The 26,772-nt window shown below is 43.1% G+C and overlaps 1 protein-coding gene across 2 annotated transcripts in view; it reads left to right on the plus strand.

The window, feature by feature from the left end:
• The window catches only part of grm4 (glutamate receptor, metabotropic 4), a 254,147-nt gene extending 227,686 nt beyond the window's left edge, over positions 1-26,461 (plus strand). For both annotated transcript variants that reach the window (XM_056275450.1, XM_056275448.1), the window contains 4 exons: positions 5,743-5,879; positions 8,546-9,481; positions 19,092-19,338; positions 26,412-26,461. In XM_056275450.1, coding sequence (XP_056131425.1) covers positions 5,743-5,879; positions 8,546-9,481; positions 19,092-19,338; positions 26,412-26,461 — 1,370 coding nt within the window. The remainder of the gene's footprint in view (positions 1-5,742; positions 5,880-8,545; positions 9,482-19,091; positions 19,339-26,411) is intronic.
• The last annotated feature ends 311 nt before the right edge of the window (positions 26,462-26,772 follow it).

Here is a 26,772-nt window from a genome sequence, read left to right on the forward strand (position 1 = left end):
CATTTTGCAGTGTTGATACGCATCACTGCTGCATATGCCCAAATTGCTAGCCACAAAGATGGGTTCAGCGTACACCTGCATAAACAGACAAAGCGGCTCTGACCCTTTCATGCCTCACCGTTGGCTCTTTGTAGCATTGGTGCTATAGAAATCTGATCCCATTCTAATGTTGCATATGTCACTGTACTGCACGTCAGTCTGCACAACCACACACAGTAGCCGCGAAATGTCATATGAGTATATACACTCCATTGGGCCATAATTGAATGATCAGGAAAGAACATCCCATCTCTTACCTGCCGCCATAAAAATCTAATGGCATTTTAAATACAGAACCTCGACTATATGACTTTGAGCTTTCATGCACACGTTAATGTGGACTAAAATACGATACTGGAAATTGTAACGTTTCATAGGCCTCGCTAAACCTCACATCAGTGTGCATTGTTTGTTAAGGAACACTGTTATGCACGGCATTATTTGTCTAAAACGGAGCCCATATTCTGGAAGAAATATTCCTGTTAAGATAATTGGGATATTCTGATGTGTGTTAGACTACTGATTCATACGGCTTTTTTGTGTACTGTACACACACAGATTTGGTCTCGTTAGATTACGCATGTCTTCTTGTAAGAAAAATGTGAAAGAAAAGTATAGTAACGGGGATTTGTCACCCGCTGTTGCTAATGACTGTTAATTATGACGGGAAATAAGATAAAACAAACCACCTCCCAGGACAATGATAATATTAAATACGGTGGAAAAAAAGTGAAATATTTAGTTAATCAGAACTAAATTGGTAACATAAGATGAGAAACTCCCCAAATAGAAATATCACAAGTGTAAAGCAAATGCATATCTATTTGATAAGGGAATATGCACAAGCAAATTATTATTATTTTTTTGTTTAGATTTTTCCCCCTTTTTCTGCCCAATTGTATCCAGCCAATTACCCCACTCTTCCGAGCTGTCCCGGTCGCTGCTCCACCCCCTCTGCTGATCCGGGGAGGGCTGCAGACTACCACATGCCTCCTCCGATGCATGTGGACTCGCCAGTCGCTTCTTTTCACCTGACAAGTGAGGAATTTCGTCAAGGGGACATATCACGCTATTCCCCCCAGTTCCCCCAAACAGGCACCCCGACCAACCAGAGGAGGCGCTAGTGCAGCGACCAGGACACATACCCACATCCGGCTTCCCTCCTGCAGACACGGCCAATTGTGTCTGTAGGGACACCCAACCAAGCCGGAGGTAACATGGGGATTCGAACCGGAGATCCCTGTGATGGTAGGCAGCGGAATAGACCGCTACAGTACACGGATGCCCCGCACAAGCAAATTATTCAATGGTCATGAAAACACCATTTGCAGAAGTTACAGGGATGAAGGTCGTGCTCAGAAGATTAATAAGCATGTACAGTAAAGACAGAGAGAAGGATGTTGTGGAGAGACCATCACCCTTCTCTCCATGTGATGGTCTCTCTGCAGAGGGGAGTCTCTCTGAGGTCAGTTTCAATGGATGTAACTTAGCTAATTAAACACCAGCCGAATCAATGGTCAGAACCACAGGGGATTTATGCAAAAAATAAAATGTAAGGAGAGCATATTGACAGTCACAACAGAGCTCCACATGCATGGGTAATTACCAAGTAATGAATATATGTGGATGACAGTTGGATGGCAGGAGGATCTCTGGGAGAGGAGCCGTAACAGACTTGCACACAGCCAACAGGAGCAAAGCAAATATTAAAGAGCTTGTATTTTAGTGGAATTCCCCGTGTCCGACATCTTTTATAAAAACTGTCCATATGCACAGAAAAAAAAAACAATTATGGACAGGTTTTTAAGCTGGATGGTGTCCCCAATGGAGATGTAGAGGAGGCTTTGCAGCATTCAGCGATGTTATTACCAGAAACCCTATCTTTGAGGTCAAGACAGTGTGTTTACATGATACCTGCTTCTTAATGTTTTCATAATTAGGTTAAACCTCATTTGAGTAAAGTAAATCAATTAAAAAAAATCAGAAAAGTCATATTTGTTGAATATTATGTAATATTAATAATGATGATAATAATAATCATCACCCAAGACACCCAAAGCGCTTCACATTGAAGGCGGTAACTCACTTCAACCACCACCAATGTGTAGCACCACCTGGGGGATGCACAGCAGCCATTTTGCGCCAGAACGCTCACCAGACATCAGCTTCAGGTAGAGAGAGAGGAATCATTGAGCCAGTTACATGGGGGGATGATTAGGAGGCCAGATGGAGACAGCCAGTTAGTTGCCAGGACACCGGGGAACCCCTTACTCCTTGTGATAAGTGCCACGGGATCTTTAATGACCACAGTGAGTCAGGACCTCGGTTTAACGTCTCATCCGAAGGACGGCATCTCCTACAGCACAGTGTCCCCATCACTGCACTGAGGCATTGGGATTTGATATTTGTTGTTATTAGGATCAGAAGGAAGACTGCCCCCTACTGGCCCACCAACACCACTTCCAGCAGCAATTCAGTTTTCCCCGGGAGGTTTCCCATCCAAGTACTAGCCAAGCCCATACCTGCTTAGCTTCTGTCATTTGGTAGAGCCAGAGTACATGTTGGTATGGCTGCTGGCAATAGAGCAATTAACCTTGATTGATGCTTTAATTCTAATGCAGTTTATTGTTATACAAATTAAAAATCTAATAATGAATGCCTTCTTTTATTCCCGGAGTTAGTATATGACAGGAAGGCTTCTCAGCGTGGAAAGCATTGGGGTTACGACTAAAGATGACTTGAAAATCAATGATATGTGCACCACATTACCGGCATACATAGTAGGCGTAGTGCATTGCTTTTAAGAGTGTTTCTGCTTGGCGGAATTGAGAAGGGGTTTTATAGAAAATGAGGGGCAGCGTCCACATGATTCCAAGGCTTTATGGGAACTGTCTATGCACGCCTATGCTGACTAAAGGAAAGAAGAAACCTCGCCGCAAAAGATTTTGATGATGAAGCTGATCCTAACTGACATACAGTGTAGCATTTAACTTGTAATATCCAGATTGCTGAGGGTAAATGCCTGTAGTTATACTCACATATAGAAAGTGCATAATGCTTGATTTTCATATTTAATGTGCCAAACAATGTCTTAACAAGAACTTTACAAAAACCCAACCCGAAAGAACAGAGGATAAAATATCAAAGGAACAGGCGGTTGAATTGCAATGCCGGCACTCAACAATGTTTTTTTGTCTTCCAAGAACTAATAACATTTACATGAGGTTTGATGACTAATTAAGGGATGATGAAACCTTTTATATGGTTCTGTGTGCTGACATGAAACATTCAAACTTTGCTAGCTCATTAAGTAAACAAAGTGTTAACAGAGTTTTGCTGGCTGTTTCTGGTTGTCCAAAAGATAGATAAATAAACAAAATAAAATAATGGAACGCTGCCCATTGTGTCAGAGTGAAGTATGGGCTCAGACCATGAGGCTTAGATTGTCAAATGTCCCAAGAGTCTGCATAAGGAACTTAAATTACAGTAGAAGTACAAATGCCAGATGACCTGCTGGCCGTGCAAGTTTTAAAATTAAGCACCGCTGTAAACAGAGAGGCAGGGATAAAATACAGCCTGAAAAACAATGGCCCATTCTCTCTAAGGTCAGTGAATGAGGAGAAAGAGAAGCCGAAAAGGAAATCACCCCCGGCACTGGCCTTTAACGCTGCTCAATTGGCTGACTAATAGCTATGCAAGGCTTGGCCTCCATTCAAAGTAGCCATAATTTAGTCTGCGGGAGCACTGGATGTTGGTATTTCCAAAGCGACTGATTTGCATTTACAAGGACAAGGCTGCAACTCTATCTGTAACTTTTATTATTGGGCTTGCAGCAAATGGCTTTATCATAAAAACTGTGTTTACTGGGGTTACTGTTGTTTGCACAAAAGAACTCTTTTCTTATTAGTTCTATGTCACCAAGAAAATCTGGCTTGAAACAGAAATCAAGAATAGTTATACACCAAAGTGTTTGCCTAAATTACTGTATACCCAGTGTAACTGAGTAGAGAATTGGGCTCTGTAAACTTATTTTAGTTCTAATATTATTTCCTGTTTGCTTCGTCGTTCAGTTCTTTAACTTTGATGAAACACACGTCAATTTCTTGTTGGCTATATCAGGTATAGAGACTTCCGATTGGAGAAGGGAAGTCCCGCTCCCTCTGGGTAGACGTTCGACAGTACAGTTAGAGAAACAACACAAGCGGATGAGCGCTACTCGAGTGGGAAACTAGTTCAACTAAGACAAGGGGTAGTGGATAACTTTGTTATGAATGCTAAGCATATCTTGAGATGACATTTGTGTGATGTGAAAGAGGTGATCCAAGGACCTGTGCGCCAGGAGTTAATCGCTTTTGAGATTCCCTGGAAATACCCTTATTTTACCTGTAACCCACCCATAATCACCAATAAGAAATTAACATGTGTGTTTCATCAAAGTTAAAGAATTGAGCTACGAAGCAAACAGGAAATATTATTGGAAATAAAATAAGCTTACAGAGCCCAATTTGGTTACACCAGGCTTTATGGATAGCTTGCCCCATAACTAGGCGATGTATTTTCACCATATTTTGAGATATCTGCATGTCTAACTGTACTGGGATGTGCGATATGTATAGGTAAGTATAGCTGAGTATAAGGGATGACAACAAAGGGAACAGAAAGTGAACGGTACACAACTAATCATTCCACCATTTGTTTAAACCTGTAGGCCAGATTAAATGGAAATTGTATATAGTCCACCTTTTGACAATTTTGCATACATCAAAGAAGGTTCTGGCTGTGTTTGACACATACGTTTCATACGTGTCTGTCAATAACCATTGTATACATTGCATGTAAACATTGTATGTATATCCAGATGAACTGATTCAACCTTCTTTGATTTTCTTACCTGGATTATTGAGCAAGCATCAAGAAATGTTGCATACAATTTAAAGTGTCAAAACTGAGAGTCTTCCTTTGTGCAAAAGAACGTATATGGTAGTATTTACATGTTAAAGTCAAGTCATGTCCTGTGTGTTTGCATCTCCCCAAATCGCAGAATGTTGTCAGAATACATTGTGCAGCAGCGAGGGAAGAGAAAGGAAATGGTGTGTGTGAGACAATAGACAGAGAAGGATGCTATTAATGCCCATTCCCTCAGTGAGCTTAACCATGGGGCTTGCAGCGCTAAATCTGTGAATCCTCATATCCTCACACCCTGCTTTTATGGAAACTTGTGAAATTGGAGTTGCGGTTTGTCAGCTTGCGTCGGCAGACACAGGAAGCAGGAGGACGAGGGAGAGACCTCAAAGTGGAAATCAGAATCTGTGATGTCATTCGTTAGCACTCCGAGACGGGAACTCGAGGATAACATGCGATGGAGCAAAAGGCGGAATGAAGGAGTGTGAAATGATATGGGAACATGAATAGACAGCCGCCCTGGCCCTCCTTAAGGGACCAAGACAACATGGCTGTCAGGAACCATTTTACCGCTGTCATTAACAGTGCAGCAGGACTGGCTCAAAGTCACCGTTTGGCCTCGTTTATAATTTCAAGTGTATCATGAAAACAGGGGCTCGATTACACGTTTTACAGAGCCAGGACTCGGCACAGATAAAAGATGAATGCTCTTCATGCTGACTAAACGTATAGTAGGATTGTTACGGTATCGGTCTTTCTCTGATGCAAAAAAAACTTGATCCCCTTTTTTCTTTTTTTCAGGGATTGCTGGGACTCCAGTGGTCTTCAACGTGAATGGGGACGCCCCCGGTCGCTATGAAATCTACCAATACCAGATTGTAAATAACACCACCGAATACAAGATTATTGGCCACTGGACAGACCAGCTCCACTTGGATGTATGATAATCTCCACTTCTAATACTTGTTTTGCATGCATATTTCTACAAACGTGTACAGATTGGTGCAGATTTGTGCAAAGACATAATTTGCTTCAAGAGTGGCTTTTTTTTAAATGTTGTCCCCTGTAATTCACCTCAAGGTTTATTACCCGCATACTGACATTCAGAGGGTCAATGTGCTGTACCATAACAAGCATCGCAAACAAACTCTGCCTCACAATAAACACTTCACCACAAAAACCAGCTCAAAAATACTAGAAACTTGCAAATGCACATTACTATCTCATTTAAAGGTCTACAACATAGGCCAATATATATAAATCTCAAAAAGGGGGGATTTTTGTGCGTGTGATCAAGCTTGGTATCTGCACCCTGTCAACTCTCACAATTTAACCACTAATAGCCATTCAGAGGCCCTCGATTCAGCTGCTTAGCCTTGACAAGTAAATAGAGAAAAGTACACAGCAGTAAACTTAATAATTGCCGCTTCTCCAGCTGTGAAGTTGATGGTTGCGAATGTTGACAACTCTGAGTCGAGAGAAAGTAGGGAATTATTTCCAGGCACCTGTTAGCTTTCCATGTTAAATTAATTTTGTGAATGACAAGTACTCAGATGTAGATGAGTGCAAATCCACTTTTAACTTGGGCTATGACTTGGGACGAAGCACAAAAAAAAAGAATAGCTACGCACTGTATTTTAAGCTCCCAGAGAGTTTTAATGCTGTAAGGTTGTGGTGGAAGTGTCTCTGTCTGTCCATCCAAATGTTTTTTGATATCCGAGCGGCACGGTGGCGCAGTGGTTAGCACGGTCGCCTCACAGCAAGAAGGTCCTGGGTTCGAACCCTGGGGCTGTCCAACCTTGAGGCTAATCCCGGGTCGTCCTCTGTGTGGAGTTTGCATGTTCTCACCGTGTCTGCGTGGGTTTCCTCCAGGTGCTCCGGTTTCCTCCCACAGTCCAAAGACATGTAGGTCAGGTGAATCGGCCGTACTAAATTGTCCCTAAGTGTGAATGCGTGTGTGTCGGCCTTGTGATGGACTGGTGGCCTGTCCAGGGTGTCTCCCCGCATGCTGCCCAATGACTGCCGGGATAGGTCCCTGCATCCCCACGACCCGAATTTGGATAAGCGGCTTGGATAATGGAATGGAATAAGACATCCTGGGAGCTATAGAGAAGTAATGGTAGAAATAACAAAGGAATTCTCTGAAGTATACGCATCACCCCCAAGGGGCAAAATTCTGCATAACCTTGAAACGAACTGTCTCTTTTTAAGTAAAATATTGTTTCTAATAGTGACCAAGCAGCCATTAGGTGTCATTGCATTAGAATAATTGGTTCAAATCCAATATTTCCACACACATTTCAGCTGAATTAATTTTTATAAGTTGAAAAAAAGTCATGTCTGTTACATTTCCTGCAGAAACTCGATTCTAAAGCAATGACTGTGTTTAAGCTTGTGTGGCACTCAGGTTCACATAATGCTTTTTTCCGTTTTAACCTTTTCAGTTTTAAATTTAAAAGCAGAGCTATATACCGGAAGGTCAACCCCTGGCATGTTGAAACAATATTGCCACTCAAATTATGCTAACGTGGCTAGGGCTACAGCATGGTGGGAAGACAGAGGCATGAGGCAGTCGACAATTTGCTTTGCATTAATTTCCTTCCCTATTCAGCATTTCAATATCATGAACCCAAGTCCCCTCTGAAACATGCATGATGTACAGAATCTGCAGTTTTATATGTACGACATTGAATTTGCTAGAATTAACTCCAAACCTTGTGATCGGTGATGTGTACGCATACTTTTGTGCATATGCATGATGCTTAAAGGAGGCCCTAGGTGGTTCAGTCTTGCCTAAATTCATAAGTTTAGTATGACAGGATTGTGAATATGAAGACCCTTCTGTGAGCCACCACTTCATACAGACCCACTTGCTGACAGCTTCCCCTTGCAGGGACCTTCAAGGCAAAGCAGGGGCAGATACCATACGGACATGTAATTTTCCAGAGACAGAACAATCATATTAGCCTCCAGATGTTTGTTTGAATGATTGAATTAACCTGACGCCACTTCAGTTAATAAGGCTTCCAAAGCAAACAGCAGTGTAAACGCTAATGTCAAAGGGACGCCACAGCACATGCTGTATTTCATCGCACGATGTGTGCGTTGCATTGCCATACCACATTTACATATCTTCCCTCTGTGACGCAGAACATGTCTTTCAAGTTGCTAATTAAATTGCAGTGTATTTTCATGCTGAGTTCTTATAAAAGATTCACAATGCATTTCCAAACTCCAGAACCAGTTTTCAATGCTGGCTTCTTAGTTGAGGAAGATTATTGTCTTACTAGGTGGTGAAAAACACTTTTTTTTTTGCTGTTTTTTCATTCAATTATCCCTTTGTTTCTATGTATTTGCATCTACTAAAAAATTGATTGAATTGCGTCCTCATGCATAATGTATTACTCTTTTTAATATGCAACGTGACAGTGTAGGTACAGTCATTAATTCTCATTTAAATTAATGTTTTTCTGTTATTTATCTGCTGATACCTTAGAGTAGTCGTGTTTGTTAATACAGATTAAGTCATAGTTATAGTATGATGAAATTAAAAATGATTTCCACATATTACTCACCCATTTCACATACCTCCCCACATTCACAGATCAATGAAATGCAGTGGCCCGGAGGAACTCGAGAGATCCCGTCTTCTATTTGCAGCCAACCCTGCCGTCTAGGGCAGCGCAAGAAGACGGTGAAGGGCATCCCATGCTGTTGGCACTGTGAGAACTGTGATGGCTACCAGTACCAGGCGGACACCTTCACCTGCAAGATGTGCCGCTTCGATCTGAGGCCCAACGGGAACCATACCGGCTGCGTTCCAATCCCAATCGTCAAGCTGGAGTGGAGCTCCCCCTGGGCTGTCATCCCCGTCCTCATCGCTGTCCTGGGCATCATGGCTACTCTGTTTGTAGTAAGCACATTCGTGCGCTACAACGACACACCCATAGTGAAGGCGTCCGGCCGAGAACTCAGCTACGTGCTGCTGACAGGTATCTTTCTGTGCTACGCTACAACATTTCTCATGATCTCCACTCCTGACGTGGGTATATGCTCCCTGCGGAGGATTTTTCTGGGCCTGGGCATGAGCATCAGCTATGCAGCCCTGCTTACCAAGACCAACCGCATCTACCGGATCTTCGAGCAGGGTAAGATGTCAGTCAGCGCTCCTCGGCTCATCTCTCCAGCCTCCCAGCTGGTCATCACATTCAGCCTGATTTCGGTGCAGCTACTTGGGGTGTGCATCTGGTTTGGCGTAGATCCGTCCCAAGCTATCATCGACTATGAAGACCAGCGTACGGCGGATCCAGACATGGCCCGCGGTGTTCTGAAGTGTGATATATCGGACCTGTCCCTGATCTGCCTACTGGGTTACAGCATGTTGCTCATGGTCACCTGCACAGTCTATGCCATCAAGACCAGAGGGGTGCCAGAGACGTTCAATGAGGCCAAGCCCATTGGCTTCACCATGTATACCACCTGTATTGTATGGCTCGCCTTCATCCCTATCTTCTTTGGGACCTCACAGTCTGCAGAAAAGGTAAATGTTCCATTTAAAAGGGATGTGTAAGATTTAAAACTGGAAAAAAATTGTTGCGTTAGACCTACCAAATTGAGGTTTGTTCACAAATGGCAAAAATACTAAAATTTCCCAAATTCTATGCAGCAAGTGCACCTTTGAGCCAATTAAATTGGCTGTCAGTTTTCCAGCTCTTTAGTTCCCTGTGAACAAAATGGCCACTCAAACTGTCATTTTCGCATACAATGTACTTATGTCCAAGGATGCAGTCATCCTTTATCATGCTTTGCTCTCCACAATGGGGAATAGCAAAGGCTATGAGACCTGACTTTTAAGGATAATAATAATAACAGTACTCGTCATAATATGGAACAGCCCACATATTACAATGAGTACTGTCAATCAAGTGACATCTGCCCTATAGTGCCTCAGCTCCATAGTTTGGACCCAGCTCTACAGGATGTAAAACAGGAAACACGAACGAAATAGTAATAATAATAATACTTTTATTTATAGAGCAGCTTTCAAGCAATGAGCACAAAGTGCTTTCCAGGGTGATGAAATTCAAAACATAAAAACACAGGCAACATTAGAGAACGATTGTAAGATGTAACATGAAACATATGAAAACGTATGCATATAAAATTTAAAACATAAGCAACAATTATGGACAATTACAAAATAAATAATGTAATAATATGAAACGTGCACACACACACACAATAATTTATTCCACCTCACTTTTGCCTGAATGTGTTTTTTGTTTTTCTGTATGATTGGTTCAGCTTCTCTGGGAGGAATGACCAAGTTGTTAATCACTGCATATTCATGCATGCAAAAGATAAACTTTGCTCTTTTGTGAGATAGCACATAATTCAGGGAAAAATATGTTGATTTATAATCTTACTTACTAGTTGTAAATGAATCGCAGATTAATTCTGTGTTCTCCAAATGGGTGAGATGCAGGTTCAATGGTCAACACTGTCGCCTCACAGTAAGAGGGTCCTGGGTTCAATTCTAGCCCATCTGTGTGGAGTTTGCCCGTTCTGCTCATGTTTGCATGTATTTCCCCCAGGTACTCCCGCCAGTCCAAGACATGCATGTTCGGTGAATTGGAGTCTCTGATATGTCTAAAGGTGTGAATGGTGTGTGAGTGATTGTGTGTGTGGGGCCCTGTGATGGACTGGTGACCTGTCAAGGGTATCACCCTGCCTTTCAACCAGTGTATGCTGGGATTGAGTCCTGATCCCCTGTGACCCTGAATTTAATTAAGTGGGTATAGCTACGTAATAATTGGATGGATGGATGTTCTTGAAATGTCAGGGATATCCAACATAGCTCTACTTTCCAAATAAAAATTGACTTATATCTCAGCTATTTGACAGGATTCTTTAGTCAGGTGGATTTTTTTGGAAGTGCAATAGGGCAGCACATTGGCCCAGTGGTTAGCACTGTTGCCTCACAGCAAGAAGGTCCTGGGTTCGAACCCTAGGCCATCCCGGGTCCTTTCTGTGTGGAGTTTGCATGTTCTCGCCGTGTCTGCATGGGTTTAATACTCCTGTCTGTGCCCCTGACCAAGGTGATGACAAAGAAGTTGAGTTGGTCCCCGGGTGCTGCAGCTGCCCACTGCTCCTAGTGTGTGTACAGAGGATGGGTTAAATGCAGAGAATGAATTTCATTCTATGTCAGTACAGTGACAAAGTGTCTTCTTCAGTATGGAAGCATCATTTATACTGCACTTTGTTGTGCAAGTAGCTTGAAATGCATCTGAGCTGGTATTACATAATGTTATAGGGGGAGGGGTGCATCTAGTTACCCGAAATTATGTTTTCCCACACTTTTTGTTTGTTTGCATGACAGTAAAATGTGCCAATATGGGACTATACACTGACCAAAGCTTGGGTATATGAACTATAAAAGTCAAAAAGTTTGCTATTGAAAGATGGCTGTGGGAGAAGGAAGGTGCACAATAGCATACTAAATAGCAGCCTTTAGCATGCCAATGAAAAAGGGAAACGTGCTCTTGAATGAATTTTCTGCGTATCATTTTTCCCCAGTAGCAAAGCTTTAAGGACAACAAAGTGGAGGGGAGTTGAAAGACATTCTGCAGCTTCAGATCATGCAGTGGTGAACATTTGTTAATGATTAAAAACAAACATATTTTCTTATTTGCTTTACTTCACAGTGAGCTTATGCTATTTAATTTTTTTCCACATATCTAACCTTAGATTTTGGCAAATGTAAACTGATAGCCACAGGAAAAATTGGGGGGAAAAAACAACGTACTGTATGTTGATGCAGGAATAACAATCTCTCTTAGATAAGGCAAATCTTTTAGTATGTTATTATTTCCAAGTTTTATCTTCTTCAGGCTGTCCGATGAGCCTTTTTACCTTGACATTATAGATTACCTGAAATGTAAAACTGATTATCTTGGCATGCTCCTGTTACCCGTGGCAAAAATATGCCCAAAAGCGGATAGGATGGCCAACTTCCTTATACATCCTTATACTGACTACAGAGTGGTCCAGCTCGTTTGAATTTTATCGATACTACTACTCTTATCGAAGCTGCTCCTCAGTTCAGTACTTTATCAATATTCTAAACAGTCCATTAGATATTTGCAAGAAAAAAAAAGCATCAACTTGGGTTTATTATTCTCTAGCTGCTTGCCTAAAGGGGCTGTGGGCTTGGCAGGGAGCAGTAGTAGATGAAGGAGGCATGGGCTGGCTCATGGCGGCTGCAGCCTCAGTCTGACAGTCTACAAAAAATTGCCAGATTTTGAAAATATATATTTGTAGCAAAGGCAGCATGTTGGCACAGTGGTTAGTGCGGTCGCCTTACAGCAAGAAGGCCCTGGGTTCGAGCCCCCAGGTCCAACCTTGAGGGTCGTCCTCTGTGTGGAGTTTGTATGTGCTCCCTGTATCTGCATGGGTTTCCTCTGGGTGCTCCGGTTTCCTCCCACAGTCCAAAGACATATAGGTCAGGTGAATCGGCCGTACTAAATTGCCCCTGGGTGTGAATGTGTGTGTGTGTGTGTGTGTGTGTGTGTGTGTGTGTGTGTGTGTGTGTGTGTGTGTGTGTGTGTGTGTATATGTTGGCCTGGTGATGGCCTGTCCAGGGTGTCTCCCCGCCTGCCGCCCAATGACTGCTGGGACAGGCTCCGGCATCCCCGTGACCCTGAGAGCAGGATAAGCGGTTCGGATAATGGATGGATGGATATTTGTAGCAAAGCAATTAGCTTACCAGGGGATTATGTCTATGTTCCCTCACCCTAACCCTAACCTATCAATTCATGAGGGAACATAGGGATTACCCCCCTTAGCAGTTAGCTTTCGTTCATTAGTCTGTAATTTGTTATTAGCCTAACAAAGTCTGTAAATACGGCTCTAATACATGTCCAGCATACCACAGTATAAACTGGGACTGTAAGGGATGGACTGCAACCACAGCAGTCCAAAACTGCTCATTTTTACAGATTTAAGTTGTGGTTGGTGAACAGACGTTTGGATGAATTGGTCGTATTGCCTCCCGTACTTGCAAGTGCTTTATTGCACTTGAGGAAACAATCATTGTCATCTTTCACTTGCGTAAAGTGTAACCACACTTCAGGGCATGCAGAGAGGGAGAGAGAGACAGAGACAGAGAGAGAGATAGACGTCCAGAGGAAAGCTAAAAACAATGCATGCAGGGCAGAATTAGTAGGCCAGTACCCACTTATAATGAAAATACAAAAAAGAGCAATTAACTTTTGGACACACCTGAAACTAAGTGACCCCCTCTTGTATCATTACCAAGCCCTGCGATGCCAAGAGGTGAGGAGCAATAGGAACCCCCTTACCCAACCGGTCCTGAGGCTGAGATCACAAACCTGCTCTATTAACACACCTCAGGAACAGAACACATCACCAATCCGACTCAATCAAAAGGTCCCACTAATTTTCATTATACTATGAAACCATAGATGATCAGTTTTAGAGTATCTGTTTGTAAAATAAAAGTGGTATTTTCCACCCAGCACCCCCAGCCTCTCACCTGGGCCAACCTCTGTCCAACCCCAACATAACAGCATCCCAAGACATTAACGCACAAAAAAATGAGATTATCATAAAATGTTGGTCTGCTAATTGAGGCTGTGTAATAGCAGTCCTACATTCTGACATTTACTTTATTTTTACAATGCTATTACACATCAATCATTTCTTACTCAGTTATACTATTTCTGAAGTAGCCATAACGCGTATATTTCAAACGCACAGTAATTATCTAATCATCGGTTTATAGATAATTGTGGAGATTAGCATTCAGTGGCCTACATTCAGTTGTCACTTCAAATAATTCATGTTAATTCTGCAAAAAAGCATAATAATCCCATAACATCCCCACAGCTGCTTATGTAATGTAGAATATAGCAATTGTATACCGGCAGACAATCTCCATGCTCTAGTTTTACTGTGCGGAAATCAGAAGTAACCGATTAGTTTAGATGGACAATAATTGAACTTTTTCTCTACTGTGCTGCTTTGCAATATAAAAGTACTAACTGAGGGCGTCCGGGTAGCGCAGCGGTCTATTCCGTTGCCTACCAACACAGGGATCGGTGGTTCAAATCCCCGTGTTACCTCCGGCTTGGTTGGCCGTCCCTACAGACACAATTGGCCGTGTCTGCGGATGGGAAGCGGATGTGGGTATGTGTCCTGGTTGCTGCACTAGCTCCTCCTCTGGTTGGTCGGGGCGGCTGTTCGGAGGAGAGGGGGAACTGGGGGGAATAGTGTTATCCTCCCACGCGCTACGTCCCCCTGGCGAAACTCCTCACTGGCAGGTGAAAAGAAGCGGCTGGTCACTTCACATGTATCGGAGGAGGCATGTGGTAGTCTGCAGCCCTCCCCGGATCGGCAGAGGGGGTGGAGCAGTGACAGGGACAGCTCAGAAGAGTGGGGTAATTGGCCGGATACTACTGGGGAGAAAAAGGGGGGGGGGGAGTACAAACCGGCACTTTGAACTACCAACGCTGCAGCCAAGACGTCCCTGTGATGATGACTGAGAAACTTCACTTTATTTCCTGGTGGTTTTTCAGGGGAGTAGCGGTGGAAATCAAGCTAACCTGTTTGAGACGTAGTTTATGTAAACTGGGGGACGAACTGACTCCCAGACCATGACAGGAAACCCAGTCTCTCTTCCAGCATTGCCACAGTGAGAGTTTAGCTGTCTTTTGCTCATCAACAATGTTCAGCAGAACCAAACCAAATGCATTGATGTGCCATGAGGACGCCATACTAGCCTTGCAAGAGACAAGCATTTAATATGCAGAAACGTTGTCTAACTGTATGTAAAAGAAGAAGAAATATTTGCAAATGCACCAAAAACTCGGAGGAAATGCTAAGCGGTGGCCGTCTGAGGGAGTGCTGTGCCGTTGAAGCAGATTGACAATCATATCAGCGTGTCAGGGAGAATTGATCTTTACACGGTCGGTGGAAGGAGACAGAGGTCTCGCCTCCATTCAAATGGTGACTCCACTTTGTAATCCAGAGGGGCAGCAATATTGTTCCAGCCTCACCCCGGGCCATGTGTAATCTTCTCTGGAGATTACAGCTCGTCCCCGCCATCTTCAAGGAATGTTTGTGTGTTGTTTTCACTATGGTCAAAAACGCTGTGTATCGCTCTTGATTTGCACAGAGCCCCCCCCCCCGCCCCTTTCCCCCCGTTACATCAGTTGAGGGCCTTTATTTACACCAATCCCCTTTGGAGTTTCTTATTCCGTCAACATATATCATCTTCATTGTATGTCGGTGGTTTATGCTGCCTGGTTTTTGGGAAAGACAAAAGCGCCAACTGCATCTTGAGTTGGTGAAGTGCAGGAGTTTGCAGACACACACTTTGTGTCCATCATGGCTGTCTGGAGTACGGGGTACGAAGAAATAGCTATTTTACAGCCCCCCCTTTTTTCTCCCCAGTTGTACCCAGCCAATTACCCCACTCTTCCGAACCGTCCCGGTCGCTGCTCCAACCCCCCTGCCAATCCAGGGAGGGCTGCAGACTACCACATGCCTCCTCCGATATATATGGAGTCGCCAGCTGCTTCTTTTCACCTGGCGGTGAGGAGTTTCACCAGGGCGACGTAGCATGTGGGAGGATCACGCTATTCCCCCCAGTTCCCCCTCCCCCACAAACAGGCGCCCCGATTGACCAGAGGAGGCGCTACTGCAGTGACCGGGACACATACCCGCACCTGAGTTCCCACCCGGAGACACGGCCAATTGTGCCTGTAGGGACGACCAACCATGCCGGAGTTAACACAGGGATTTGAACCGGCGATCCCATGTTAGTAGGCAATGGAATAGACTGTCATGCCACCCAGATGCCCTAAATACTCACCTGATGTCCCACAACACAGCCAATGTGCCCTATTGATTACTTTTCATGATAAGAGTACCTTTGAATCAAGATTACAGCTTTCTCCATTATTACCTTAGTTACTGTTGTAAAGTTTCAGATAAATAAATCCTCTGAAAATACTCCTTACATAATTCTCAACCTCAGAAAACTCTCTGCCCTGGCACACCATTATGTCATGTTAATCCTTCGCATTTCTGTCGCCTTGGCAGTTGGTAACGGTAGAATAATATGAATGCAGCCTTTGACAGGTTATTGCGTTTCCTTGTAGACGCCGTTCGGGGTAGAAAAGAAAGCAGGCGTATCTCCTCCAACTGAATCAAGGACTTGTTGTATGTTGACTAAACAATATGAAAAGCTGGATAGACTGTCAGGTGCAACGGATCACAAAACTCATCAGATCGTATCATGGTTTTGAGTAAGGGTTGGATCATTTTTCGGATCAGCAACAAAACAAGGGAGACAAATATAACTTTGCTTTCCACTTATTCTGTAAAACAATGCAAAGAACTTTTGCACATTTGTCTTAAATGAAAACAACATTCGAGATGTTTAAATAAAATCTTAAAATATATAAAATATTCAAGACTCAATTGACCTCATGTCTGCAGCAATAAACATCCCAGTAGATTTGGTAATAGCTTTAGCCTGGTCCGATTCTGCAGCAAAAGGCTGCTTAAATGCCACGGTGAGGCGTTGCTGTTGAGTGTCCTGTCTCTTGACCCTCGTCACTGACACACCACGGTGATGTTGCGTCAAACGGGTGGCCATGCACAATGCCGATACACCGTAACAGGTTTTGTCCACCCTCCTTCTTCCATCCATATAGTTTACAGGGAAGCCAAAGTGCTCCCATACATGCAACTTCAATGATGCAGGCGGCTTTTCAAATTCTTCCGCTCCTCTGCTAGCTATGACTGTCACTGCGCTTTTTGCAACGCGAGCATCCCTGACTGATCTATTGGGGTTCAACATGCCCTCTTCTTCACGTGAACACACAACGGCTTTTCTTTTTTGCATAATCAATAAATCATTGCACTTCAGAGTAAAACACAGCACACATCTGTCTTTTCACTGCAACTCTGCATCGAGATTTAGGGATTACCTTAAAACAGCAGCAGAAAAACTCTATTTCACTATGATGGTTAAATTTTGCAATGAACTATTTTGAGGCGTCCGGGTAGCGTAAAAGTCTATTCCATTGCCTACCAACATGGAGATCGCTGGTTCGAATCCCTGTGCTTGGTCGGGCGTCCCTACAGACACAATTGGCCATGTCTGCAGGTGGGAAGCCGGATGTGGGTATGTGTCCTGGTCGCTGCACTAGCGCTTCTTCTGGTTGGTCGGGGTGCCTGTTCAGGGGGGAGGGGGAACTGGGGGGATTAGCGTGATCCTCCCACGCGCTACGTCTCCCCCTGGTGAAACTCCTCACTGTTGGGTGAAAAGAAGCGGCTGGCGACTCCACATGTATCGGAGGAGGCATGTGGTAGTCTGCAGCCCTCCCCGGATCGGCAGAGGGGGTGGAGCAGCGACCGGGACAGCTTGGAAGAGTGCGGTAATTGGCCGGGTACAATTGGGCAGCAAAAAGGAGGAATTTTTTTTTTTTTTTTTGCAATTAATCTGCCGTTCACATGCGTGCCGAATTGTGTCCGTATGGTTCGCGGATACGTTCAGTTACACCTCTAATAGTCAGGGTAGCCTCAGCCGGAAAAACAGGAAACCATATATTTTATATAACCTGGTTTTAGAAATCAAATCTCCTCTTTTTCGACAGCAACAACAATGAAGGTATTTACCAACATTCCTCCATACACCGACAGCCAGGATGCTTGTGTCCCTGCAAAAAATGAGAGAAATTTCAGCAACTTGAAATGGAAAGATGAATTGTTCACAAGCCCAAATACAAACAACATATGTCATAACCCCACATTGAGAAACGCATAATTTATCGCTGTTAACAAGCTTGTGGTCTAAGAGACCCCGTGGGTTGTTCTCATGCCATACAACCCAGTCATTTATGATGTCTGAAAATATAATGTCACTCAAAACCGCAGGCAAATCTGCTAGAAAGATGGCTGTCAGCTGTTTCAAATTTACACTCTTTGCCTTGAGTTCATCGACACCGGAGGGGGCTCGGGGATTTTAATCCAGAAGGGAGAGCTAAATGTGTCGTCTTCTCTTTATTTCAATTTGCATGTTGTTTATTCTTGGGAAATGTAAAAAAAAAAAAACGCAGCAAGTCAAGTACGCCCCACTTGGTTAACTGCTGAGAGCTCATTTCAGATTCACTATGTTTAAGCTTAATTCACCTAAGAGACGCTCGCTATTGTTTCTCCATAAATATGGTTTTTGGAAGGGTAATTTTTAGGATGAAGGGATCACGTCAACCACATTTATCTGTTGTTTGTCAGTTGACGGGCAAACCAAAACGTTTCAGATTAATAAAACAACACTAAATATATAGTAATCATCCTTCCAACTGTCCCCTGTAATGTTCAGTGCATAGCAGCACATGAAAAGGTAACCTCCATATGAGATCTGCTATAATTACCATAAGTAAAAGAACTCACTTGCGGCAATTTACATATAAATATACTCTAGGATGTGTATCCCTTCTCCGTGTTACTTGCCTGCAGTCATATATCTGCTGCACAGCCTTGAGTCACTGCTGTCAGTTACATAAAGTAAAGATTTTTCCAATCCCATTAATACAGCCTGCAACCTTTAACACATCAGCGCATGGACACCCATCATGACGGTAGCTTCCTATTAGTTGCGCTTGTATGTTATAAATACACAAATGCACCAATCAAACCACATGCAGGGAAAAGCAGGATTGGGCTGAAATTACACAAATAAGAGAAAATAAATGCTGAAAGAGAAGGTATACCGTCCACCATGTCTAATAAGATACTGATATAGCTCAATGCTAAAGCCCCTTACCATCCGCTTTGTTCGCTACAGAAGCTGTGATTCGCTGCTGTTCACTAGAGAATAAGCTCTAACAATAATTAACAGCGGGATAAAAGAATAGAAAATACACATTAATTAATGTGTTAAAAATTTTTATATCAGAGATCCCAGTAGTAATAATTGCAATGTTGCATGGCCATTTCAAGCTGACACGATAATACTATTAGACTACTCTTCTCCAATCAGAGTAGGTCTATTAGTTGTTGTTTTTTTTTTAAATTCAAACGTATTCGTTCATTTATTTTACTACCTCTCTGAAATACAGATGTACATCCAGACCACAACCCTGACCATCTCCGTGAGCCTCAGTGCATCTGTCTCTTTGGGAATGCTCTACATGCCGAAGGTCTACGTGGTTCTCTTCCACCCGGAGCAGAATGTACCCAAGCGCAAGCGTAGCCTGAAGGCGGTGGTCACCGCAGCCACCATGTCCAACAAGTTCAACCCCAAAGGTGGCCTGAGGCCCAATGGAGAGGCCAAGTCTGAACTGTGTGAAAGTCTGGAAACACAAGGTTAGTATATTGACCCTCGCCGAGGTAATAGCAAAAAAAAAAAGAATACAGTATCGAGCAACAAATATGTTTCAGCAGATTTGGAACTAGTGCTGCGTGATATGGAGAATATTATTATCACGGTAATCATAGGGGAAGAGAGAGAGGTCATAGTATTGCTTACATACGTGGAAATACCATGTTTAAGAATCTGACTGAGGTTCATCACTTTGAACTGTTTGGTAATATACAGTCTAATATCAAGCCAAAACTAGTTTTCAAATATCATGCCTCATAACAATAATAAATCTGACCTCATTTTGTGAGAAATTTTAGGTAACAGATTTTCGTTATCATTAATTTAGACGATTGTGTATCACGATATGACAATAGGCCTGTCCAAATTTCATCCAGATACAATAGTGAGAGACAATAAACATCAATATTGAATCATTGACCAGCCCTATCTGGAACAAGTACTCTGATCTAACTCATACCACGAGTACTTGCAGTATGATTGTAATATTACAGTGCTTTATATACAGATTTACTGAGGTAAAGTGGTGGTCTTGTCGGTTAGCCGCATGGGGCTGCAGCGTACGGCTGAAGGTTAGAACTACAAGGCTAATGCTAACGCTAACAATTAGCTTGAGATTTCCTCCAAGGCATGGCCCCGTGTAGCATTTTTACTCTAAACTACATTTGCATGAGGAATGTAATTGTAAGGCCGCCGTGGGGATAAAGTAAAACTATCTACCGGTAAACGACAGAGACTAACAAAATGGCAAAAACAGTCAAACTGAACTCGGTCCACCAATTTTGAATAGCGGACAAAAAGGAGAATTGAGATAGGTTTAAAAATACCAGATATTTGGGCGTCCGGGTAGCGTAGCGGCCTATTCTGTTGCCGACCAACACGGGATCATCAGATCGAATCCCCGTGTTACCTCCGGCTTGGTCGGGCGTCCCTACAGACACAATTGGCCGTGTCTGCGAGGGGTAAGTCGGATGTGGGTATTTTCCTGGTCACTGCACTACCGCCTCCTCTGGTCGGTCGGAGCGCCCCCCCCGGATCAGCAGAGAGGGGGTGGAGCAGTGACCGGGACGGCTCAAAAAGAGCGGGGTAATCGGCCGGATACAATTGGGGGGGGGGGGAATTGGAAAAAAACAAACAAACAAACAAACTACCAGATATTTAGAGTGTTTCATAATGGAATTAGTACACTGCATTTCCAAGGTTGGAGGATTTTTTGTATCATTGTTTATTTATTTTTGGGCAGGCTTGTCAGTAGGTGGTAGTTTCAGATCGATGCGACAAAAGGACAGAGAATGTTCCCTTTGGCTGGTCACACTCTGACAATCCCTCAGTGCTGTGTCCCATGCAGGTTTGGGGCTTTACACAGAAAGGCACTGAGACATGGTGGAACATTTCAGCTTTTCCTCTTTGGAACAAGCTGGGCGCATTTCACCATTTTTTGGAGATGTGAAACATTAACTACCTTATCCTGATGCATTACAGAATACAGGTGCAACGTGTGACATTTCTGCTTCCAGTAGCATAAAATGACTGGTGCATATCCGCTGCTCGGGGTTGCTGAATGGTAGGGACTGAAACAAACTAAAGAACCCAACAAAACTTTGCAGCAATTACAGAAAATGGATATCTACAGACGTTTGTTTTTTTTCTTTTTAAATGACACATGTAGGCCAAATTGCTGGATATCCGTTTCCTTTCTACTTGAATTTTCTGATCAGCTTGCTTGAGGAGGGTGAGCCATTAGTCACATATGTGAATGTTATGAACATACTGTGTATGAATTGTATTTGTTATACATGTGAATGAGAGCAATTGAGGAATTTCAAAGATGTTTTCTAACTAATGTCAATGGAAAGCCTGATCTGAAAAACAAAAACCGGGCATCTGGGTAGTGTAGCGGTCTATTCCATTGCCTACCAACACAGGGATCACCTAGTCGAATCCCCGTGTTACCTCCGGCTTGGTCAGGCGTCCCTACAGACACAATTGGCCGTGTCTGTGGGTGGGAAACCAGATGTGGTTGTGTCCTGGTCGCTTCACTAGTGCCTCTGGCCGGTCGGGGTGCCTGTTCGGGGGGGGGGGGGGGGGGATAGCATGATCCTCCCATGCCCTACGTCCCCCTCTGGTGAAACTCCTCACTGTCAGGTGAAAAGTAGCGGCTGGCAACTCCACATGTATCAAAGGAGACGTTTATTAGTCTGCAGCCCTCCCCAGATCAGCAGAGGGGGTGGAGCAGTGACCGGGAAGGCTCAGAAGAGTGGGGTAATTGGCCAGGTACAATTGGGGAGAGAAAAAAATGGGGTGGGGTAAAAAAAGAAAAAGAAAAGCCTAATTTATCATATTGTGTCTAATTAACTTTCACCTGATCAGTTCAACGCTTGAAATGTTTTATTTTATTTTATTTTATTATTTTTTTTAACTTGTATGTGTTACATTTGGGGTTAGGGTAAGGATGTGCAGCAGCATGGATTCTTTAGAAATGGATAAACTAAATACTGCATATTAATAAATAGTGTGCTTGTAGTGCAGCTGCGACAAATCAGTTTTTATCTTTGCATTGGAAATAGAAACTCAAAATTTGACTTTCTCGTCTCGTGTCACTTGAATTCCTTGCCCACACCTTGACCTGCAAGGGAGAGCTTGCCAAGAGAAAGAGTGACTAGTTAAGGCACTTTCAGTGACTGAGATGACTTCATGTTGTTGAGTCGTACAGCACTGTGCTTGCACATGTGCAATTCTTTGAACAGAAATCTTTTTACAGGTTCAGAGACTGATTAATATGATCGTATAATACTAACGTTACTAAACTAAACACAATTTTGCAAGTTTACCAACAACAACAAATGATGAATATCCTCACGAATAGTCTGTAATCAGGTCGTTTATTTGAAGGCTGAACCCCTATTTTTATTTTCGCCCCATATGATTAGCAAAACATTTCAGTTTTTCAAATCCCTCAACATTCTTGTCTTGTTTTATTGTCATTGCTGCTCATTTTTGTTGCTCGACATCAAGCCAACAGTATTTCTGTAATCTAAGCGACCCCCCCCCCCCGCAGTCCTAACTAACTGATGAGCAGCACCAGCGGGCCATCATTACAGCAATTAGCTTTCCATTATTGATTTGCATGAATCAGCGTAGAACAGAGAGAGCTTGTGGTAGTGGATGAAACAGACCTGCCAGTACTGATTATCGCCTGTTACTACAACACTTAATAGTGGTATATTCACAACACACTGTGCAGAACAATAGTCCGCTGTATATGTATTGTGCTGAAACTTAACAAGTAGAGGTGCATATTAAGTATGGTCCAGGGTGATAAGATGACCATAGACTGGATTGAGGTGTTAATGACATATTAGGGAGAACTATATTATTTCATTTTTTCCTGATTTACTTTTCTCATTTCTAACTTCAATTTTTTCTTATAGCCGTTGGAATTGCAAAAAAACAAAACAAAAAACCTAGATCCCACAACAAAGCCCACTGCAATACAACTGCAATGTACAATACTTGGATTTTAACACCCTCAACCACAAATGTTTTCTTTTCGTGTCATTGTAATTTCAATTTCTTATGGTTTTTAATGGTCCTTGGGTGATTGTGTATCTCTACAATTGATATACTGTATGCCTTATTTGTTGAACCAATGTGATTGTGCAGCACTGTAATATGTTGACAGCACGACACTATTTAATCAAAGAATAAGATGCTTTGCTTTGTGTCAGGTAAAGGGTTGTAAAGTATGAAGATGAAATCATCAGCTCTCCATTTTGTCACCAGATGGGAATATGATGACTGATGGGACACCACTCCATTTTTTCCGACAGCCAAATAGGACATGATGGATGAAATCAAGCTAATTTTGTGGGGCCTTTGTGTCATTTACCGTAAGGATGGTGTCAAACTGCCCTCACACCGTGGTATAGTGAGTCTTGTCAACGGTATAAAAGCAATGAAAGACCGCTAGTTTTGCCTAGCACATCTGCAGAATAACACACTTAGGTAAACACACTTGATGCACGCCTAATTTTACACCTCACCAGCTTTAGGAATTATCAGAATTTGAAAATAAATTAGGGCATATTTTTTAGTATAATGCAATGGATTCTTTTTGAAACATTAGCAGGAAGGACAAAACCCTGCGACTAATTGATCGGGTCAATGAGAGTCTTTAAATCAACTGCCACAGAGTTAATGAGTCTTCAGCCTGTACAGGTTTTATTGGTCAGAGGACTGAACTACGGCTGAACTGTTAAGATGACGTTCCTTAACACAGCAAAGCTATCACACATTACTCTCCACAGAATGGCCACGACCCATTTATACTGCCTGTTTAGGTTATTTCATATGTGAGTAAGACAGAATTATACAACAATACTTACAGGATGCTCTGAAACACTGGGGGGCGGGGACTGCAGTCAATGTTAATAAAAACAAGGATTAGGGTGTCCAGGTAGCGTAGCAGTCTATTCCGTTGCCTACCAACACGGGGGTCGCCAGTTTGAATCCCCGTGTTACCTCAGCTTAGTTGGGCGTCCCTACAGACACAATTGGCCGTGTCTGCGGGTGGGGAAGCCGGTATGTGTCCTGGTCGCTGCACTCGGGCGCCTGTTCAGGGGGGAGGGGGGAAACCCCCCCCCCAAAAAAAGCGAAAATTAGCTCTCCTCTGTCACTTCCATAATGTGTAATACTTTTAGAGGGCAGTGAAACTGTTCCATCCCCACTAGTTACAGCTCAGCAGGATATGCAAGTCAGGAAGTGTGACGGGTAGCCCAAATTTCACCGGTTCTAAAAAGGGGGTGGAGGGGACAGGTATGATCTCTGCTGCTGCGAAAGAGGATATTTCAATCACCGTCATGAAGTGCATGAGTCGGCATTCCTGGTGTGGGATAGAAAGTTTAAATCCCATCAAACTGTACCGCGTGTTCATGGCTATAGAGAGTCCTGATTTCATATGATGACAAGCAGAACAGTGCAGACTCGAGTGTGCCGGGACTTAACAAAAAGATGAAGATAACCACGGCCACATTCACATATGGCTCATTCAAAAACGTTAACCCATATGGCTTACTGCTGCCTCGGGGGAAACAGAGACTGATCATATCCTATTAGAGCCCATCTACACACAGACTGAACCTGGGCTCCGACTGCACCGGCGTGAACTGTGAAACTAACGGGTTGCTCTTTGTGCTTGTGTGTCAGATTGTGTTGAGGGAGGGGAGCCCTGTGAGGGACTTTAAAACCTACAGGTAAACTGGTTAGACGATGAGCTTGCCTTTCTTCTTTTTTTTAAATCATTTTATTCTTATTATTACGTTTCACCACTTTTCCCTCCCGTTGATTTTTGTGTTGACTGTTCACTTTGAATCCCATGCCTGCCAAAGCTGTGCACAGAGCATCATGGCTGCCTTCCGGCTAGCACACACCCTTAATGGTGGATGATAGTGATCACACTCACAAAATACATCCTTGACCCCAACAGACGTAAACTTGAATAGACAATAATAACCTGTTGGTGTTTGCTGCTGTAAACGGCCAATCAGCACGGAAAAGCCCGTTAACATGAGGATATGACACCACTCGGGCTAAACGTGGGCGACAAGCGAAAGCTGTGCACCTCCTGCGATTTGCTTCCCTGTTGACAAAGGAAAAAATTTGTGGTAATGGGACATTGAACAACAATGAGGGGGAATAGGGAAAAGACAGATGGGTGTGCCAGCTTCAATTCTTTCTGGACCATCTATTTTTTATCTTGGCCTCACAGCATATACATAAATATTCAAATAAGGTTCATTTATCAATGGTTCCCTGAGAGGAGATTCTTTGGATGGAATGGAGAGAATGCCACCCCCGTGCACTAACCTCAAACCTGGCACTGACAAAAATACAGAAACATATGTTTGCCAACACACATCTCTCTCCTCCTGTACCTTTGCCCCCTCTCTAGCTTTAAGCTATCTTCTGATTGGATTCGTCCCCTCTGACTTATTCAATCAGTCAGAGCTGCTGTAGGCAGATTGGCAGACTGGTGCTGTGATTACCCCTGCCAAGCATGCAAGCCGAGGACTATTTTATTTAAAAATGACACATCTGCGCACAGACAAACGCACACACAGGGACACAGGCATGTTTATATGCATACACAAACGTACAGGGGCAAATATTAGATCGTACTGAGAGTTTTGCACACTGAAATTTTGGAATAGCTGTTTGTTGGGTCATCTTCCTGCAGCTTATAGAAAATACCACACATGAAAAAAAGGGATCGGCATAATGAAGCAAAAAAAAAAATGTTTTCAATAGTTAATGACTGTGCTAATGGTGCCATGATAGATAACATCTTGTCCTCGTAGCCTTTTATACCCCAAGATAGATTGTTATAGTTTCAAATCTAAACAATGACTATTGCATGCCTTGCTTGGTGCACAAAGAGATCTTGGCATGTTGTTTAAGACTTGCATATGAATGATTACTATTGCACTCAATACCACTATTATGACCTATGTGATGTCCCTATACTGTGTATTTAGTGTATACTTGAGTATTTATCAATGCAAAAGTTTGCTCTGAGTTTAGGTTTGATGCAATAATTGCAGGCAACTATATTGATATGGATTGCTGACTGCAGCTACATCACCGAGGCACCATTCATTTTCAGTAGAAATAGACAGACAGATAGATAGATATGTATAGTACATTAAATTTTGCTGCCCTTCACCTTGGAACCAGCCTCTCTAAATTAGATGCAGTATACATAATTCATAAGGTATATAATTCTTATACACCTTATACACAGACCAGAATAATGATGGAAAATAATGACTTGCTGTTGCTGTTCACATAAAATACCCTGTTATTATGGTCAGCTAGACCAGCAGTCCTCAATGACACAAGTCTAATGAAGCCATGCATAAACAGATCCCGTCCCTCCAGCTTTGACTCAGATGTGGCTGGGAAAGGGTGATGAATTTACACCTACTTGAATCTCACTCACTCACTCAGCTTTTCCCTGCTTTTGCTTGTCCTTCTTTCTCTCACCCATTCATTTCTGTAGCTCTGGCCTCCAAGCAGACATACATAAGCTACAGTAACCATGCCATCTAAGACAGTGGGGAACCGTGGGAGCTGAACAAGGACCTGCCTGTGGAGGGAGCAAACTGATACTGGAGAGTATGGAGAGCTGGGGAGATCCAAACCTACGACAGTGGAGGACACCTAGATGGAAAGATGGGGAATTTTGACTACATATACTGAAAGGATGTCATTTTTTTTTCTTGTTCTTTTCTAGAGCATCAGGTATAAAGGCCAAACAAGATTATTGGATTGGTGTTGATTGCAGGTAGAAGATTGATGTCAGGGAGATAGGATAGCTCATTTTTCTCTTCCCACCCATTTTCGAGACAGGATTCCCAATC

The sequence above is a fragment of the Lampris incognitus genome, chromosome 2 (genome assembly GCF_029633865.1).
Source record: "Lampris incognitus isolate fLamInc1 chromosome 2, fLamInc1.hap2, whole genome shotgun sequence".
Lineage (NCBI taxonomy): Eukaryota > Metazoa > Chordata > Actinopteri > Lampriformes > Lampridae > Lampris > Lampris incognitus.